The 21347-nt window shown below is 37.7% G+C and overlaps 1 protein-coding gene across 4 annotated transcripts in view; it reads left to right on the top strand.

The window, feature by feature from the left end:
* stk38l (serine/threonine kinase 38 like) overlaps window positions 1-21347 on the top strand; it is a 61020-nt gene that overhangs the window by 13892 nt on the left and 25781 nt on the right. For 3 of the 4 annotated variants that reach the window (XM_008111485.3, XM_062981770.1, XM_008111486.3), the window contains 4 exons: window positions 13050-13194; window positions 14409-14460; window positions 19855-19977; window positions 20451-20534. In XM_008111485.3, coding sequence (XP_008109692.1) covers window positions 13061-13194; window positions 14409-14460; window positions 19855-19977; window positions 20451-20534 — 393 coding nt within the window. In that variant the 5' untranslated portion in view covers window positions 13050-13060. Of the gene's footprint in view, window positions 1-8385; window positions 8451-13049; window positions 13195-14408; window positions 14461-19854; window positions 19978-20450; window positions 20535-21347 lie in introns of those variants that run through there. The other variant, XM_003221472.4, reaches the window with a different exon arrangement.

Genomic DNA, 21347 nt, shown 5'->3' with positions numbered 1-21347 from the left:
AATAAGGAGAGGTTGGCATTTTCTGAAATTCCTTTTGATTTATGCCAATTTTCTTCTGGCTAGTAGTTTTCAAAAGGAAAATTTATGGTAAAAAAATTATTTCAGTGACATTAATATTCATAGGAAGGACCAAGAGTGCCTTTCTCAGATGTTATTTGACAACAACAACTTTAAGGGTGTTTATAAACCAGATGGTTAAAATAAAGTAAAGAATGTAGAGCTGATCAATTAATAGGGATATTGTCTAAACTCTTTTTACCTTTGATAAACTGTAAGAACATTGTTAGTTACAACAATTTGTTATAGTTATGTGGTAGTCTGAGAAAGAAGTTGTTGGTTTTTTAAAAATACAAAGCGCTTTTGGAGAAATCAATCCTTACCAGACAGGTAAAGTTCTGTGGCTCCGATGGGTTTATGGATGTCAAATGTGACATATAGGAATCTGTCAAGCCAGTGGACTATAACTGTAGTTTTGGATTATGTTAGAGAATTTAATTTACAGATTGATTGCTTTCTGCTTGATTCCTGCATCTGAGTTTGAGTTATTCCCCCACGCACTATTTCTTTACTGGACTCATTGTAGTGTACGTATGGTTCCGCCTCCTTGTTTTTATCCCAACAACCACCCTGTGCTTAAATTTAAAGTGAATTACTCAGTCATCTAGCAAGCTTAACAGCTGCATGGGAATTTAAACCCATTTCTTGGTCATCACTAGACCTTTGATTGTAGGTTATGCTGAGAGCAAGTGACTTGTCCAATGCCTTTTCCATTTCAGACTAAAATGGGAGGCACATTAATTACTGAAGATTCTAACAGATTCTCTTTGAATGAAAAAACCACATATCAAAGAGCAAAATATTCTAGTCCGGCCTTCCCCCTGCACTGTTGGCAGTTACTGTACTTGCAAATCTGATAGGACAATTATCACTTTAGGACTGGAGTGCACATCTGCAACTGGTTAACAATGTCATGGCGAAGCAGTGTCATTCCAGCTACCCCTGCCCCCTGGTTTAGCTGTACCTTTTAATTCACAGAACAAACCTGTAAAAGGGCTTCTAAAAGAGCTTCATTCCACTGGTGTGATAAGTTGCTAGCGATGCTACAGTGAGATTGGGAGATGTTGCAGGAGTGTTGTGGGCATCATTTTCTTCACTCCACCTCCCTGTGAGCAGACAGAGAGGACCTTCAGTTGCATTGCCATTACATACTTATTTCGCCCTCTTCTCACCCACCCTTTTTTATTTAATGTAGCTGCACAATTTCAGAGTTGTTTCCTTGTACTATTCCTGTTAGTTGTATAAGCATTTCCTTCACAGGGGATATATTACTGGGACATTTTTGGAAAAGTTGCTGCTAATAGCATTGATTTGTTAACTAGGATTTTCTTATGGATGTGGAGACATACCTTTAATTGTGGTATGGCACATAGATTCCAATGTTGTGTATTCGTTCCATGGCTTCTGAATTTGTGACCTCATGGACCAGCCCATGCCAGAGCCCCCTATCGGCCATCGCCACCCCCAACTCTTTCAAGGTTAAGCCTGTTACTTCAAGGATAATATCCATCCATCTTGCCCTTGGTCAGCCCCTCTTCCTTTTTCCTTCCTTTTTCCCTAACATCATTATCTTCTCCAAGCTTTCCTGTCTTCTTATTATGTGGCCAAAGTACTTCATCTTTGCCTCTAATATCCCTCTCTCCAGTGAGCAGTCGGGCTTTATTTCCTGGAGTATGGACTGGTTTGATCTTCTTGCAAACCAAGGCACTTTCAGAATTTTCCTCCAACACCACAGTTCAAAAGCATCTATCTTCCTTTGCTCAGCCTTCCTTATGGTCCAGCTCCCCTACCCATAGGTTACTATGTGGAATGCCATTGTTTTAACTGTGTGGACCTTCATTGCCAGTGTGCTGTCTCTACTCTTCACTATTTTATCGAGATTGGTCATGGCTCTCCTTTCAATAGATTATTGGATTCCAGTAGACTAATGTTCTTACAATTTAGAGCCTTCAGAATTTGTGTTGGTCCCAGCACTCCAAAATGAGGTTTGGCACTCATGACTACATCACCCCCCAGTAGCATAAACTATTATATATAATATAAAATGGCAGGCTCTTGTGATTTATTTATAGTGTCAAAAGCAAATTGAGAATACAGTTATAATGTATTTAAAAACCACAAACATAATTTAAAACTTGGCATTATGCTAAATTTACTTTGACCAGAAGCTGGCCACCTCTGGTGTCGCTGTAAGAAGGTCCTCCACTGTGCATGTAGCAGGGTTCAGGCTGCATTATAGTAGGTGGTCTGTAGTTTACTCTTCTCTACACTCGCATGTCGTGGACTCCACTTTGTAGCCCCATTTCTTAAGATTGGCTCTGCATTTTGTGATGCCCTGAGTTCAGTCTGTTCAGTGCCTTCCAAATCGCCCATTCTTCTGTGTGCCCAGTAGGGAGTTTCTCATCTGGTCTCAGCTACTGATTGAGGTTCTGAGTTTTAACCTGCCACTTCTGGACTCTCGCTTACTGAGGTGATTCCCGCAAGTATCTCTGTAGATCTTAGGAAGCTGTTTCTTGATTTAAGACTCTTGTGATAATATCCCAGATCTCAATATTGTGCAAAGTGAGGCATGGGTTAGGAAAGACAAAGCATGGGTTGGGAAGAGTGGTCTACAACATGGTGCATGATTAGTGTTCATACAGAGCTATTAAAGGAACTGTGTGAGAAGTAGAAAAGCTATGCTGGTGTGTTCTGGCTTTCTACGAGAAAGGGTTTGTGATAAGTAACATGATATTATGCCATGGTGCGGTAATCTCCCATTATTATTTTTGTTTCTAAGCTACCATAACTTTCAGTTTTGTGGGAAAGGGATGTAAAGAAAAGTTGATCAGAAGCCAACAAAATCAAACTTTTTGTAATCATCAGAAATGAGAGTAGCACAGTTTAAATCAATTTTTATGCTGCTTTTAAATATGTCTTTATTTTTTCCCATCATGTCAACTTTTAAAAATATGACGAATGGTACATTACAGCGGATTACGATAAAGTCTGCACAGTTTGCATCATACTCATGTAACACAAGCCAACAAGTATTTTTCATCAGATATAATTTAGATCATTCTTATAAAGTTTTTTTGCACTGAATTCAGATCTATATTAATTTTTTTCTCTATCACGTGTAGGTTTTTCGTAAATAATTAATGTGTTTACACACTGATATCAATAGAATCTTATTAATTACAATCCAAACAGAGAAATCATTTTAAAATGGTACAACTGCAGTGGGCTTGCAATATCATTAGGCTTAAGCTACCTATGTTTGATCAGAAATGTTTTACAGATGATTTTCTGGCGTATATCATTTCCCGATTTTCACTGTACAACATCCAGCAGTTTCCCAGCAAGCTTGTGTTCCATGAACCTTGGAAGCGCTGCTCCATCAACCGAATATCTTGGTGGAAGCGTTCTTCCTGCGTATCGTTCACCGTGCCAAGATTTTCAGGAAAGAATTCCAGGTGGGTGTGCAACAAATGCATTTTCAGTGACAGGTTACAATCCAGTTTCTGGTAAGCATCAAGCAGATTTTGGACTTCTTTGTATGCTGGAGATCTGTGGTTACCAAGAAAGTTTTTTTTCACAAAGCCACTTGAATATTGTCCAAGACAAAACTGAAGGTAAAATATCTAGTCTGCAGCGAGTTATATACCTGCTTACTCAGCATTTCACCATCAGTAGTAAGCTATTACGCAATCGAGTTCCTGTTGGTTGTTGGGTATTGCACCACAGGGATGCAATAATCTAGACCCACTCCTGGCTGGAGTAATATAATATACTGACATAGGCAACTTACTTAGGTAAGCATATAATTAATTATACAAGATTAATGATAGCCCTGTATAACATGATATGGTACAAAACATAAAAGCAGTCATTGATATCAGCTCGTAAATACATTAATTATTTGATTATGTTCATCGCAAAAACTACATGTGATGGAGGAAAAAATAAACGCAAATCTGAATTCAGCACAAAAAAACTATAAGAATGACCTAAAATTATATCTGATGAAAAATGCTTGTTGGCTTGTGTAATTATTTTTTTACTTCATAGTATTTGGAAAAGTGTAATTCCTTGCACCTGCATCTGAAGTGGCATAGTCCATTCACATTCAGGGTCCCTCAGTGCTCCTGCAATGTGTTATTCTACAGCGTGTCGAGATCCAGCTTCAGGTCAAGCCTCTTAATACAATGCGACTTCTTTTCAAACACCTTGGCAGCCATGTGTTAAGATGCTTCTAAAACAAACTGAACATTGAAATCTTTGCTCTGTAGGATTCTCTAGCTAATGGATTTCGAACTGTTCTTGTGGGATTCCTTGGAAGCTGAGCAGTGTTTGTTGATCATTAAATCCAGCTCTCTATCAATTGACTTGAGAATTCTGACATGACCAGTACTCCCCATACACTTGGCAGATTTCAGGACCTGTGTTACAAAAAGGTATTTCTTCCAAGCTTTGCTTGCAAGACAGGTAATGTTTCCTCAGTACACAATGGCAGAACAATCTGTTCTGAGCAATTAGAAGCATCTCCTGCTATTCAGAACAGTAGCTCTAAGAATGACTGGGCCAGGATGTACTTTTCAGGTTCAAAAACTGTTTTGAATACTTTATACTGTTATTGCCATACAGTTTTGTTTTAACTATGTTTAAATCTGATAAGCTTGGGAACCATTGCTCTATAAATATATAGGTCTCCGATTATGATGGTTCAGTTGCTGTGCCTATTTATGACTAATCTAACCTTGATTCTCATGTCATTTAATTCTTCCATTTTAGAAAAAGCTTTCAAGAATAAAGTGCAGTTTGCCAATCCACATGACTGATACAATGACAATGCAAAGAATTTTGTTACAGTAGGTGGAAAGGAAATGACAACATTCCTTTTTTCCAAACAACCATCTGTACAATGCTTTCTCTTGCTTTTGTCTTGCACTTTATGTTAACAGAATAGCATATAAACAAACTTGCCAGATGAAGAATCATTTGCTATTCTTGAGAAGCATCAACAGTTTGAGCTGCAGAGCTTTGTAGGTACAGAGTTTTTTATATGGAATAAAATGATATTCATCTTAGGAGAAAACCATTTATATCAGCTACCAGCTTAATCACCTGATTAGTAAATATGACTGGCTAAGGCAGGGAAACATTAGTAATATTTGTGTGTCAAATTTGCAAAGTTTCACCCTGTGCAGAATGTTGTTAAATTAATGAAGAGATTGGCAGTCAAGTTCCAGAGTGGAGCTACTTTAGCAGTTTGAATGCTTTCAGTCACAATGAGCTGATTTAAGGTCTGGATATTCCTAAGCAGTTGATTCAATGCACTGGAGTGGACAAAGCCCTGGTTCCACATGCAGCCCCAAAGACTGATTTTGCAACTCCTGACCCTTTCAGGCTTCCTAGACCACTTTTCTTTTTGGCACAGCAGAAGATAGCATGGGGGCCGGGCTGTGGCGCAGCTGTTGAGCAGCTGCCTTAAATCACTCTGACCATGAGGTCATGAGTTCGAGGCCAGCCCGTGGCAGGGTGAGCACCCGTCAATTAAAAATAAAAAAAAATAGCCCCTGCTCGTTGCTGACCTAGCAACCCGAAAGATAGTTGCATCTATCAAGTAGGAGATAAGGTACCACTTATAAAGTGGGGAGGCAAGATTAACTAATTTATGACCTGGAATGAGGAAGTGCCGTCAGTGTGGATGATGAAGCAGCTGCTCCCCCCTGTGGCCAGAATCGAACATCCCCTCAGAAGAAGGTTAACTTGCCTCTGCGTCTGTCTGTCTTGGTCTCTGTTTGATGTGTTTATGGGCATTGAATGTTTGCCCTATGTGTGTTATAATGTGATCCGCCCTGAGTCCCCTTCGGGGTGAGAAGGGCGGAATATAAATACTGTAAATAAATAAATAAATTTCTCTAGGAGAAGCCATTTGCCTTTTAAATAGGTTGTCGGACTCATCTATGCTGGTTAACTTTTAAAAATTTAAATGCAAAAGGAAAGTCAGTCTCTGCAACCCACACAGGATTCCAAGGGTAAAACATTGATCCCTGTACCCATTATACTTGACCATACCTGCTTTAGAGCTGCAGCATCTGTCAAATGTGACCTTATTAAATGGGCATCTACATGGTCCAGTTCAGAGTAACAGTGGATTAAGGCAAAATATGTTTATCTTTGATATAGAGCAGGAGCTTTGCAGCTACATCCCTGATCACATAAATTTCTAATCTGATGTCTTTTGGGGAAGTATATCTAACTTTTTTTTTCTTCCAGACTACTTCTGTATGTCCATTGGGCCATGTATTTAGGTTGATAATGTTAGTGAAATTGTGTGTAGGTATGTATTTATATAAATTAAAAGCTCCCTCAAGCTATGGAGAAATGGCATAGAAATCAAGAATGAGGCAAGTTTGGTATTTCTGGAAGTCCAAGTATTTCCCATCCATACAATAAATGTTTAAGACATACATTTTCTAATGAGCTTCGCAAAATCACTAGTTCTGAAACATCTTCATATTAGTTAAGCACTTTGGAAGCACTGCAACACTGGCATGTTCAGGCTAGTCCTTAGTGATCAGCAATTTTTCTGAGATGGAAGGTTAAGGGCAAATAGCATTGGACTAGATTAAATTTGTGAGTAAACCAGTTTTTTTAACCTGAAAAATGGGGGCGGGGGGGCTACAGCCCCTGTGGCTACAGCCCTGAATCCCAGCCAGAGTAGAGTGATTGAATTAGTATTTAATATTATCATACTATCATATGCTGGGCTACAAAACACTGCATCAGTAAAGAATCATTAATCACTTACAAGCTTACCCATTGCTCACACGGAACAATGGCTTCAAACTACAGGAAAGGAGATTCCACCTGAACATTAGGAAGAACTTCCTCACTGTGAGAGCTGTTCAGCAGTGGAACTATCTGTCCCGGAGTGTGGTGGAGGCTCCTTCTTTGGATGCTTTTAAGCAGATGCTGGGTGGCCATCTGTCGGGGGTTCTTTGAATGAGATTTTCATGCTTCTTGCAGGAGGTTGGACTGGATGGCCCGTGAGGTCTCTTCCAGCTCTTATGATTCTATGATTCTGTGATTCTGTATTAGTAGAATATAGATATGTGATTTATAAAAGAAAACGTTCTCACGTTATATTTCTGACTGTGGTTGCAAAATGTTTTGGAATGAGATTTGGTCAGTTCCCTTTCTCCTATCCTTCATAGCTATGGGACCAAGCATTCGAGCAGTAAATGCAGCAATATAACAGTGAGAGAGATGTTATGTGACTGGCAATGGACAGACCTTGGACTATGATTTTAAACTTGTGTAATTTTAATTGATGGTTTAATACTTAATGTTTTAACCTTGATTTTCATTGTAACTGTTATTTATAATTGTATGTGTTGCCATCAAATAGTTGCCTATTGTGTGGCAAATTTAGATATGTTCTTGTTTATTTTTCCCTTCCCCACTCTGGGGGAGCATGCCCTATGAGAGTAAGGTCTCTCAAATCCTGTATTTCCAAATAATAAGCATGGATTTTTAAAAAGCCAACAAAAACAAAGCATCTTTTTTTATATTTCTGTAACCTTCAGTAACACCTCCTAGTCAAAGCTGAGCATTTTGCACTTGAACACACAAAAATATTCCTGTCTCTTACTGTTGTAGCAAAGGTACAGGACATGCAAGGAAATTATTTTCCTTGTAAAAACTGATGGGATATATAGAACAGAATAGAAAGGCCTGAGATTTGAATGCAAATCACGTTGATCACACTAACTCTTTAGTTATCTATTTTTTGAATGCACCTTTTTTAGTAATAGAATTATAGGAAATACAAACACAACATAATTTGTACAGGATTTGTCACAGTGTTGATCTCTTTTTTGCAGAGGGCATGCAGTGTATACTCTTCAGGTCTGCTCTTCACACAAAGCATCCAGTTAGACTTGTTAACCGCTTGCTTTATCTATAGAAGCTTTCCCAGATGTATTGGATTGAGTCCCTATCTTTCCCAGGCAGCATGAATCTATATTAAGGTGGGCAACTGCAGTGGACCAGAGGGGATAATTTTCTGCTCTTGAGCTCCTTTGTGGGCTGCATTGATGGCCAAAGACACTCTGCCCCCCTAAAACAAAGAAACTGGAAGTTTCCAGAAGCCCTCTTCTGGTTCAGAAAATTGGGTTCTTAATATTAAAGAGTGCAGGATCCCTATATGCACCCTATTTAAAAGGTGAATTGATTTTATAGATAATTTCAGTCTAAAGGTGAATGGAATATTTTACAGTAATTATAGCTATAAAGAAGATTTGTCTGAAGTCATGTCTTCTCTTTTTCCTTTCCATGAAGCAGATTTTCAATGAATTGGGAGCAGTTTGGCACTTGACTTGAAGATCTACAGCCAAATAAAAGTGGTTGGTCAAATGCCCTTTTAAACATTTCAGCTGTCTTGTTTATCTTGTGCCAGGAATAGAATGATTCCATTATGCAAATGGCATGATCTGGAGATGGAATAATGGCTTCTTTATGATCCCTTCCAGGAAACATGGGTGGTCCCTTTTCAAAACTTCCAGGGCTAATAGGGTGGAGCAAGGAAACACAGTGTTCATATGGCTTTCTGTATTGGAACTTTGCTGCCAGAAGGATCAACTGTGGGTAGCTAATAAAGTTTTTGGAAGAAAAGGAATGGAAGCTTTTGCAGTGTTTCCTACTTTTTTATTTCAAATATTGAATTAACAAGATATTAAGTCACCAGTTGCATAATGAGAATGCTGTATGTATGCTGGATTTCTGACCCAAAAAGAAGCACATCATGATACTGAATATAAAGTTCACTTTTCTAGAAAACTCGTTTTCTTCTTTTTGAGAAGGCTAGCCTTATGATAATCCAAAAAATGAATGAAAACAGGACTTGTGAAACATGGTTGAATGTTTGAGGCCCCTTCTGTAGCTAATGGTGCTCAGAATAAAGAGTTATGTTGCAGTGCACAATAAACTAAGAGAAGCACTGTGTATAATTGCTCTATACACTCCTGTATTTATCTACAAATTATAATTAAACTATCAAGCTAAAAAACCTGGGTCAATTTATCCATGGGTCAGTGTGAATATCTTATTTCTCATTGAAAAAGGAACAGTCCCCTTCTCTGAGGAGAGTGGCAATATGATATTCCCTTCCAGAAGTGCCTAAATAAAGCAATGTTCCCCCATCATTGACTGTGCTATATAGAGCTGCTTCTGGTCTTTTTGAATGCCTGGATGGGGAAATGGCAGTGGCCAGGGATGACGTTGGTGCTTTCCCCCTCTCTGTGAAATGACTCTTAACGTATCCATGGGTCATATGAAAATCCATCATTTTTGCCCCAAAATCTGCCCTTGATTTACATTAGGTCAACTTATGCATGAGCATATGCAGTAATTCTGGCAATAGAATCCAGCTTTTTGACACAGAATTTGGGAAGAGTGTTTCAGTTTTCCTTGGAATAGACACTTCTTTCCTTACATAGAATCAGATAGATGGACTAAGGTTGGTTCTTACCATTTTAGGATCCAGACTTTTCTGATATTGCTCCATACATGCCAGATAGAGAACCTGGGTCTCCACAGTCAGTCAGTCTCAGACTATATCAGTTCCCTGAATCAGGGTTGCATTATGACTCTTCTTCTCTTACATTCTGTCAGATTTTTGCATGTATGTGTTGGATATAGGTGTGGTATATAAATGATTTAATTACAGCACACTGCTTATATCTCATTTATATCTAATAAAGGGTATATGTATGTGTGGGGTTTCCCCTTCCCAGATTATTCTGACAACCCTCAGAGAGGGGCAGTGGTGAGAAAAAGCAACTCCTGTTGAGGCCAGCTGGTAAACTGAGCATGGCATCATGCAGACAAACACGTGTGCACACATCCACATAGAATAATGTTAATTGTAAATGGAGTACATATGTTTAAGTCCAAATAGCAATCATTTGACTTAATAGAGCCTATGAATCAAGTGTTTCAGGCCTCTCTTGTGTTTGCGTTTCCTGATCAGAGGTCTAAAAGCTTAAAAAATGAATGCTTCTGATGTGTCAGTTATTCTAATCACAAAGTCTTTAGGCCCAAAATGTAGTTGCGGCACAATCTTCAAAATCCACTGATTTTATATAGTTTACAGTGTATAGTTTATATATCTACCCTATTTTATCCATAGTCAATGTGATTACTTAATTCATATATATGTACGTGCACGCGCGTGCACACACACAATAAAAATGAAAATCTGTATGTATGCATGTGGCACGGGTGTCCATTTGCACAGACAGGCTCCTGCCTCCACAAACAGCTAAAGCTCCCAGTGCTGAGGAACCACCAATGGTCATCCCTCCAAGGAGCATTGTAGGTTATAGCGGGCACCATAAACATGTCCAAGAGCCCTGCGAATGCCCTCCACAAACACCATACTGCCCACCACCCAAGTGAAAATTTTCATACGGGGACAATTTCATCCTAGATTTTCTGCTTTTTCTTCACCAAAGACGCTTCCCAGTGTTCCTTTCTCTCTCTATTGCTGTGGAATTTGCATGACCCTGCCCACAATCTCTCCCTTAACCCTTTCCTACCCTTTCCTATGGCACATAGCAAACAGAGCGGAATTGATCAGCAATTGAACAAACAAACATACTGGAGGGGTTTGGGGGGACTGACTCAATATGATGGAAGTTGTAGTTCACCCTGCATCAAGACACAGCACTGTGATCCCCACCAATAGTGGACCTGCACCACATTTGGCACACATGACCAACAGAATTTGTGGGGAATTGGCTTTCACATTTGGGAGTTGTAGGTACTGGGATTTATAGTTCACCTACAATCAAACAACACTCTGATCACCACCAACAATGGACTTGGGCGTAACTTGGCGCACAACCCCCATGGCCAACTGAACATACTGGAGGGGTTTGGGGGAACTGACCTTCATTTCTGGGAATTATAGTTCACCTACATCCGGAGACACTCTTTTTAAAAAATATTGTGTATGAAGCGAATTTAGAATATACTGGAAGTCGCTTCTGGTGTGAGAGAATCGCCCGTCTGCAGAGATGTTGCCCAGGTGATCCTCGGATGTGTTACCATCCTGTGAGAAGCTTCTCTCATGTCCCTGCATGGGAAGCTGGGGCTGACAGACGGGAGCTCACTCCATCTTGTGGATTCAAACCATCAATCTTCAGGTCAGCAGTTCAGCTGGCACAAGGGTTTAATCCATTGCGTTATTGTGGCTCTCGGAGAGCCACCAACAATAGACCGGGACCAAACTTGACACACATGACCAACTGAACCTACTGGAAGGAATTGAGGGGGACTGGCCCACCATGGTTGGAATTAGTAGTTTACCCTTCAGCTAGAGACCACTCTGAACCCCACCAATTATGCATCTAGAGAGCAAACGTACCCAAATGACAAACATTAACCACTGATAGAGGTTCACCTGGCATGATGTGAGTTGTAGTTCACCCATAACCTTATTCATTTTGGACAATTAAAAATTGACTTTAAAATAACCTGGGCAATACCAATTACTCAAGCTAGTATATATACTGTATACGTGTGTGTGTGTGTGTATCACATTGACTACGGATAAAATAGAGTAGATTTTTTTTAATTGCCACTTACCATCTTTCGTTGCCTTTTTTGTAGGGAGGGGAGAAACCAAAACTATGATCCAAAAATTCTCCGGTTCAGTATTCTTATCCAGAAATCCAAAATCAAAAATACGGTATCCCAAAATCCAAAAGTTGTCTACATGGGTGATCAATCAATTTCTGGTGATTTAATATACACAGACTTTGTTTTAGTTGTTTCAATTGTTTAAAACAAAATTACCATCAGACTAGGCATAGAAGAAATATGAATGAATTTCATGATCCTTTCCACAAAGATATCTTTGTACAATGTTCCCTCACTTATCACAAGGGTTAGGTTCCAGGACCACCTACAATAAGTGAAAATCTGAGAAGTAGGGTCACTATATATTTATACATTATTTTAGTAGTTATACACTATTTTAAGTCTTTATCAACCAATCGTGTGTTGATAAATCACCTCCTCCTCCTGTTGCCACTTGGGCTCCTTTTCTCCCTTCGGCTTCTCCTTCCTCCCTTCCTTAGACTGTAAATTGTAATTTTTTATGATTTATAATCTACTTTTAGAGTTTATTGAAAAACCACAAAACAGCAAATCCGCAAAAAGCGAATTGCGAAGTAGTGATGGAACACTGTATATGCAAATATTCCAAAATCTGAAATCCAAAATACTTTGGTCCCAAAGTGTTTTAGATAGGGGATACTCAACCTGTATTTCTGATTTTTCTCAAAAAGGATTGTTAACATCCCAGTGAGGAGTTTGCCTTTAGTCAGAAGTAAACACTTCTTTTTGTTTTTAAAGCTTATGTCCAGGGTGCTATATCTGTTATGTGTCCTATGTTTATCTTAACCCCTGCTTCTTTCAGGACCCAGAGTATGAGTAGAGATACTGACCTGTATCTCAGCAGTACTTAGCAACTTTTTCACTGTCTTTTATTCTTGCGATTTCTTGCAACTTAGATGATAGTGATTGAGTTCAAAATGTCATTTCTGTGCTAGACGGTATTAACATTTTTCTGATGTAATTTTTCCTTTTTGTTGAATTGTTTTCTGCCTTGTTGATAACTTGGGAGTGTTAATACTACTTGGAAGTCAAGCTGAAAATATCAAGAGATTTTTCTTTTTGTGTGATATAAGGCTAGAGGCAAGATAAAATACAGTTAAAACATGTCAACATATAGTCCACATTCACTCACTTCAGAGGTCCCCAAATTGTAAACATCTTCCATCACTAAATCATTCCAGACAAAGTTAATACTGTAAGAGACTCTGTGTTCCTCATTGTGGGTTTTCTATTTTGGGGTGGGTGTGTGTGTAGGGGGGGTGGGGGGACAACAACAAATTTTCTTCTGTTGAGTAATTATTATTTTATGTCCTCTATTTCAGTACATGTTGCTATGGCAATGACTGCTGGGACTCCAACATCCGCTCCCATGAGCAACCACACCCGGGAGAGAGTGACTGTGGCCAAGCTCACTCTGGAGAACTTTTATAGTAACTTAATTTTGCAACATGAGGAAAGAGAAACCAGGTATTGAGTGTTGGGAGTCCTCTTTTTGTTTCACTTTTTCTTTGTCTTGATTTAGGAGTTGGAATAATAAGATTCTCCAGATAATGCTGGACTGCAAATCTTATTGGTCCTTATCAGCATAACTAATGGTGAAAAATGTTGGGATTTGCAGTAGAACAGTTTCTGGAAGGCAGCATGATTCCCACTCTTGCTCTTTATCCTTTTGTAGCTTGTTTGTAATTGATTTTTCTCAAAAAAAGAGCACAACTCTATTGAAATTAACAACTTTCAATGAGCTCTCAAAATAGTGTTTGCTCTTTCAGTTTAGAATTCTTAGAATTGAACAAGACTCAAGGTAGTTGCCTAAATTGATTCGGCTTGAAGTTTTTTATAAAGACTTGACCAAGTCAAAGGGCTCTTTAGGCTGCACTTCCACAGCCAATGACCGGGGGGGGGGGGGGGCTGTTGAACCTTGGTATGTGTAAGATTGCCCTGTTAATCTTCTTTCTCTGTGTGAATAGCAAAAGAGGCTTTAGAAGAATTCTCTTGGACATTTGGCAGTGTTTTCTTATGCTTCAGTTACCCACGCTGTGGTAATCACCCATTCAGATTTTTTTGTGATGTAAGTTGATCTGCCATTAAACATGGCTTGTTCTGTCTGACTTGGCAACCAAGAGAATGCTTTTCAGCGATTTTGCCAAGCTAGGTGTTACACTATTGTCTCCACTGCTCCCCAAAAGCAAATGGGTGATCCAAACAAGAGAATGGTGAAGAGTTTTGTGGAACAGGTAGTAGACTATCCCCTAAACCAGTGGTTCCGAAAGTACTATGTTCCGCAAAAGCTTCATGAGAAAATTCTGTGAAAAAAATTCTTTAAAATCTTTTTTGAAGTCTGTGCTAGAGTATGAAGATTTTATTGAAATACAGTGTACCTCTGTTTTAAAAGCGAAATTTGTTTCTCTTTATTTCCAAACCTACATTCCAAATAAAACCTAGGCAATAGGATTAGAGGAAAGAAGGAAGAACTTTGTGGGTTCACAATGCTTAGAAACACAGTTAGGGTTCTGCGGGAAAATCAGGGACAAAGTTAGGGGAAAATGTCTTCTGAAAGGTTCCATGACCAAAAACGCAACATTTGCATATTCTTCTCTTACTGATTTGGGGGAAATGAAAGGACTTTTCTGTTGTAAAACACAATTCAGTTTGTAACATGTGGATTTTGTGTTCCAACATAGGCAGAAGAAACTAGAAGCTGCCATGGAAGAAGAAGGTTTAGCAGATGAAGAGGTAAAATTATTGCAATTACATTTGAATGCATTCATGTTTTATTGTTCGGGTTTGGTGTTTTAATTTAATGTTTCATGGGCATATGTATTTCTTCTACAATTATCACCCGCCAGAACTGCACATTTGAATAATCCAGGAGCATCTCATTGCAAAATTCATGAGAAACTATGCTTAACAATATAGGCATTCTGTGGTGTTGTTTTTTTAAATATTATTTTATTGTTTTATCCCACTCCCACCATCCCCTCCTTGTACATGCAATTTATATAGCAAACTACAGAAGTTACATTTGAAATATCAATCTCAGTCTTAATTTTTCTACTCCACATCTTAGCACATTATCTAAATAATTCCTAACTGGTTCCTACAATCTCTTAATTATTGTAACCGTTTCAATTTTATCTTTTTTGCTGCATTTGCAATTTGTTACTTCCACATTTGAGATATTAACTATATACTTATACCAATTTGTCAGTCCATTTTGTTTTATCTTTCCAATCCCCCACTAAAACAATTTGTGCACATGCTATTTGTCAACCAATTTATCTTTTTGTATATTCTTCACTCCTGTTGTTCTTGCATGTAGTACATTTCTATTAACTATTACTATTTGTAGGTTTAACATTCTATTGATTTCTCCTTCAATCATTCACTAGTATTCTTGCCCTCAATCGCATTCCCATATCATGTGATTAAACACCCTTCATTGTTCACAACCATGCCAACATTGGTCCTTTATCCCTGGTAAAAAACGTGAATGTTGTGCAAGAGTTCTGTACCATTTTGTTAACATTTTATTTCTTGCTTCCCTCATTGTACTTTTCTTTTGCAATATTACTTATTTCCCTTTGGATGTCTTCCCTCTCAATTTCCATGTCCATTCTCCATGTTTGGAAAATTTTCTCTATTATTTCTTCTTTTACCTTTATGATTTGTTTGTACAGATCTCCTGCCACCTTCTTTTCCTTTCTCAACTATTTCCTAATCACCTTCTCAAATGGACTATCCTGTTCTGTAATTTTTTCCTTCCGTCTAAAAATTTCCTGTCATATAGGCCAGCTTTGAATCCAGTTCCTTGATCCTATCCAATTCTGAATTTCTTTTTGTTCTACAGGGATTCTATCTACTGTATACAAGTCCTCTACTAACCTTTCCCCTCTACTTTCAGTTAATCTCAATGTTCTGCCTATAATTTCATCATTATTATGGTTAATTAATTGGCCACATAGTTGCTATCTTATTCTCATTGCCTAGACTTAATTTCTTCTTTTTCCCCCACCCTTTTATTGTTCCTTTAAAGGATTCCTTAAATTCTGTTTCCTCTCTCCTATTCCATTCCCTAAATATTACTTCTTTTCCTTTAATATTATGAATTATCTTCTCCATATATACCCTTTTATTTTAGTATACTGTATTTCCAAAAATGTTTGGATTTGAAACGCATTGTGATAGACTTCTAAATTGTGGTGGTGTTATCAGAACAGTTGTAAACATTCATTCAAATTTCAGTTACTTTCTTTATATACTTTTTAAACAAACAAAATGCAGCCAGGACGAGTCTCTACAAATATATTGATTTATCAGCTTTTTGCTTTGGTTGATGGATATTTTTATATATTTTTCATCTTTTGTTTTTTTTAATCTTTTTTGTCCCAACCAGTGTAACACATTGGGGCCAAAATGTATTATGCTATTTTTCTGAGAAGTATAAAGGAGCAAATCAGAAGTGACATGTTCTGGTCTCAGTAGACCAGGGGTCCTCAAACCCTGACCTGTGTACAAAGTCTGATCAGGGGCTGGATGACTATAGTAATAATCTGTCTGAGGTGTTTTGATTGTTCCTTTTTTGCATGACAGGAGGAGTTTGGACTGAATTGCCCCTGGGGTTTCTTCCAAATCTAGGATTCTATAATAATAATAATAATAATAATAATAATAATAGTTGTTGTTGTTGTTGTTGTTGTTGTTGTTAAGCAGATGCTAGATGGTCATCTGTCTGGGATGCCTTGATTGCCCCCCCCCCCAACAGTCTGAGGGACCGCAAAGCGACCCTATGCTTTAAAAGTTTGAGGACCCCTGCAGTAAATGGACTCTATCTTTGTAGGAAGGCATTAGTATTCTTACTTGCATTAGGTGAAACCAGAAGTAATGTTACAGCTCATTTCATTTGTTTCCCATTGATTTGGGGCAGTTTAGGAGTTGGTGGCTTCAAGCTGAACCACCAGGCTCATTATCCAGGCCCAAACAGAATTATTGGCCTTTTAGTTATTTCTCATGGTTTGAGCCGGGGGTGGGGGTGGGGGGTTTCACTGTAGGCCCATAATGTCATGTGACTCATAGTCCCCACAATTTCCACACCTGTCCTGAATCCAGTTGATAATTACAATTAGTGTAGACTCGAGGAATCAGTTACATTGAAATGAATGTCTGTTTACCATTTATCAGTTGATTCAATGGATCTACACTGGTTGTGATTAGCAGTTGGATTAGGTGTAACTCATTGCTAATAACTATTCTGTTATAATGGCCTTTCTGGAAGGTGAGGTGGAGGAACACTTCTATATTTTAACATATATTATATTTGTTTTTAGTTGAAACTATCATGAATACACATCAACTTAACTTGTATGAAATAGTAGCAATTCCAATTATCTTGTTTCAGTTTGGATTGGTTAAATAATATTGATTGTTTAACCAAATTTAAGCTGATACAAGCTAATTTCGCATATCAATACTGTTTAACCACCGAAGCACTTCATATTATAAGATACAGAGTTTTAGTGTTTTGTTTGTCATTTGTTGTATACACAGAATTAAGTAATGAAAAGGATGGAGAGACCATTGTAGTTGCAGCTGAAAATTAAGAGCAAGAATAATTTGGATCACAGATCAAATGTTCAGCTATCTAAGCATGAATCTAAACTTGAAAATGTGTTCTCAAATCTACATTTGCCATGTGTGTATGATGTTGCTGCAATTAACAGGGGCGAATGGGAGGGAAATAAGTCTTTGAGAACCTTGCTGTGATCACCAAATCTGAACCCCATGCTTTGTTTTCTGATCTTGTGTGGAAGGTGTTAACAATGAAAGATGATTAAATCTCATCTTTTTAATGCCTTTCACCTCCTACAGATGTTCTCCCACTATGTTGATATTACAAAGACAGGCATGGGATTTGGAAATCTGTTTAACCTTACAATCTGTCGGTCTGCCTTTCTTCGTTGCCTTATGCTTTCTTCTGTAGTAGACAACAGTTGCTGTAAACAGAAGCTGACATTCTTGAAAACAGCAAGAAGTGTTTCCCTCCCTTTTAGTAGTGTGATAGCAATGTGTTCAATGAATTTGGGCCATGACAGTTTGATTTCCTCATTTCTATCTCCCTAGCATGACATTTTAAAACTAAATTGAGAATTTAGAACAAACTAATACAGATACTTAATGTCAGGGGAAAACCTTTACTGAATACAGATATACAAGCTGCAGTTTCTTAAATTGCTCCTGACACGAAAAAAACCCTGCAGTAAAATATCAGTTTGCTGAGTAGTTTTACTACATGTTGGTGATGAAAGAATGGGGCCTGGGCATGAGGGGAGCAGCTGAATTCTGCTAGGTTTGAGAGTTTCAGAATTGGAGGGTAATCATTGAGAAACTTCATCCTTTCAAGTAGACATGCAGAAGAATAGGAGTCCTGTGCCATTCCTGTTTATTTTACCATTAAATATGGTGAGTTGGAGTTTTGTATTGAAAGGAGTGGGTGTATATTGCCACCTTGTGGCACTGTCTGATATGTAGCATTTTTTTCTTTACAAAATCTCTTTTTCCTTCTTCAAAAACAGTAGTTTAAAATTAGTTCATTCTGATTTCATGAGCAAAACTTTGATCTATTACATTTACTGTCTTTTCTTATTGTTGGTAGCTTCAGGATATCATTTGATCAACTTCCTGCTGAACACAGGGCATAATACACTGAGATTTAATATATAGTTGTGCATGGACATACAAAGTTCCTTTATCTAAAATCAGAGCATTGTTCTGTGTACTTCAGTTATTATGCACTCTCAATAGCAGCAGCTCTCCAGGCTCAAATCAGAGCTGAAATGCTTGGTTGATTCCTCCATATTATGGAATGTAATTTTTGAAGCAGATCTGATTCTCACTGCCCTCTCCCAAAAATTAAACTTTTTTGCAATGGTTGCAACTCATAATTTAATTCAGCAAAGTCTCTCATCGAACTCTTTCATTTAGCATTGCCAAAATAGGCAATACTAAATGAGTCTCACCTTATATAGTTGAGTAAAGAGGAGTCCCTTCATGTGCTGTTTCTTGTTGTTGTTGTTGTTGTTGTTGTTGTTGTTGCTGCTGTTTACAATGCCCTCCCTAGAGAAATCAGGGTTCTCTCTATTCTTTTATTATTTGGGAAAGGAGTGAAAATTTTTATGTTTGATTAGGCCTTCGGGAGAAATTAAAATTGTAGATAGACCACGAGTGTCTCTAGATTCAAGAATACAGAAAATTGGTTCCAATTAATGGTTTTAAATTTGTATGTTATATTTGTAAATAGGGTTTTTTCACTGATGGTTTTAGATAATCAGGTTGCTATAAGGAATTTATCAGGTTTTAATCTGTTTTAATTTTTACTTTGCATGTTCTTATTGTATTGTTTGCCACTTTGAGTCTCGCCTTGGTGTAGGAGAAAATCGGGGTAAAAATCTACCCAAATAAATAAATAAATAATCCAATCTGCTAGAGGCCCTTTTCTGAAAAAATACTCAATGGCCATACAATAGTAAACTATACAAAAGTTAGAGTCAATAATAGAAATCCTATCACATAAAATGATGTGTCCTGCTAAAAACAACAAATTGTAAGAATAATCAATTTTGCATAATGCCAGTCATAGGCCTGGCAAACATCGTAATCTGACATTTAGACTTTGTACTATTCAAGCTGAAAGAAACATGAAATTTAGGTGAATAATAACTTGGTGGAAACGGTAACTTTACTACTTGGAAAAGCTCTGCTAGATGATACTTGCTAACATTATGCAAACTATTGCTGCTATGAAGCAGCCATTCAAATAAGTTGTATTCTCTTGTATGTGTTATCTTTCATTTGGGAACCTGCTGTTGTTCCTGCTGTCTCATTGTTGCCAAATGTTACAGATTGGACACTGACAGATTAAAGATGTCTTCTTAGTGAATTAAGAGCTACAAATGAATAGCCAAAGAGATCGCTGTTTCTATTCAAAAATGTGCTGCCTTTGTGTGTCTGAGTGCTAGGTCTATCCCAATTTTAGTACAAATATTGTTACATAGATTATTTACTCATATTGTTGTCTTCACATTAGGACTATTACACTACCTCCCACATTTAGAACATAATTATTTCTTACAGAAAAAACTACGAAGATCTCAGCATGCACGTAAAGAAACAGAATTTTTACGACTGAAGAGAACAAGGCTAGGCCTAGATGACTTTGAATCTTTGAAAGTTATTGGAAGGGGTGCATTTGGAGAGGTTAGTAATTTGATCTTCTTAAAGGTTTCTCTCTCAGCTTATTTTACCATCAATATTTGTCTTGATCCCTATTCTCAGTATTTTGCTAGTGATGATGAATTGTTGTGGGAGTTGGTAGATAAACTGTAATAGGTCCAGCATTCTCAGTTTTTAAAAACATTTCCCTAAGATTTCCAAACTCTATCTGACAACAACTTAAAAACTTTTGTTGTATACTGGTATTTAATTGGTCCATTCCAGTGTTCTATTTACCTCCCGTTTTCTCAAACCTTGGAGTTTTCATTTTTATCTGAGTGGAACTTCAAGAATGGAGAAGTAGCATATTCACTACCTACATTACGCTCATCCTTCCTACTGTTTTAGCAATTTCTGTTGAGAAACCAATTCATTTACCTTCAGTATTGTGAACTTGATAATGCATTATTCAAGTGCACACCCATAATTGTTTTCTTTTTTAAAATGTTAATCCATAGGTACGCCTCGTCCAAAAGAAAGATACGGGTCATATTTATGCAATGAAGATACTACGAAAAGCTGATATGTTGGAGAAAGAACAGGTATATCTTTTTTTTTGTATACCTCCGAGCTCTTCAAAACCAGTAAAGTTAGATTTTCACATTCACTGGATTTAGAGGTGAAAAACTGTGTACGAAACGCCCTTTTTTAACCTGAGAGAACACCTCTTTATGAATCAGGATCCTCCAACAAGACTTTATGGTCAATGTCTGGTAGACGTTGATCGTAGAGTCTCACTGTAGGACCTAGAGATTTCTAGAGAGAACATTTTAATCAAATCTGCAGAAATCAAACTGGCAAAATGTGGAGGGCCGACTGCATATGTAATGAAATATATCTTGGTATCCATGATGCTAAAAGGAGGACCATATTATTTAGAAAGGTGGTTTATCAAGCCCTTCTTGCAGCCTGTTAGTTGTCAGTAAGTGTACATTGTATATCGTTGCAGGTAGAGACGATAACTGGAAGATCAGTATGCTAGTTTATAGAGATGTTGGCCAAGATAGCAGGATTTGTTGAGAATGAGATTTTTGGGTTTTCTGAAGGGAAGAAATGTTGAAGTTATGTGCTTTTGAAAAATATGGCTACTTTTATTTATTCAGTTGTCTTATAGCATCATTTCCTCTACTGTGTCCTTGGAAAAAGAATATGCTTCACATTTTAAATAACACTGTTTATAAATGTTTTGGTTTTCTTATAAATATCTTCTGACTTAAGCTTGGGCTAGAAAAACAGTGATGCTATCACTGATCTGTTACTGGATGGAAAAATTTAGGCGTGTAGATGTGGTTGTAGCTCTTACTAGTGCTCCCTCTATTTTCAGCCAACTTAGGCATTTATGAGGTTCAGAAAAG

This window comes from Anolis carolinensis, chromosome 5 (genome assembly GCF_035594765.1).
Source record: "Anolis carolinensis isolate JA03-04 chromosome 5, rAnoCar3.1.pri, whole genome shotgun sequence".
Taxonomy (NCBI): Eukaryota; Metazoa; Chordata; class Lepidosauria; order Squamata; family Dactyloidae; genus Anolis; species Anolis carolinensis.
Note: the sequence above shows the minus strand (reverse complement) of the source record. Positions and strands in the feature narration are given on the sequence as shown.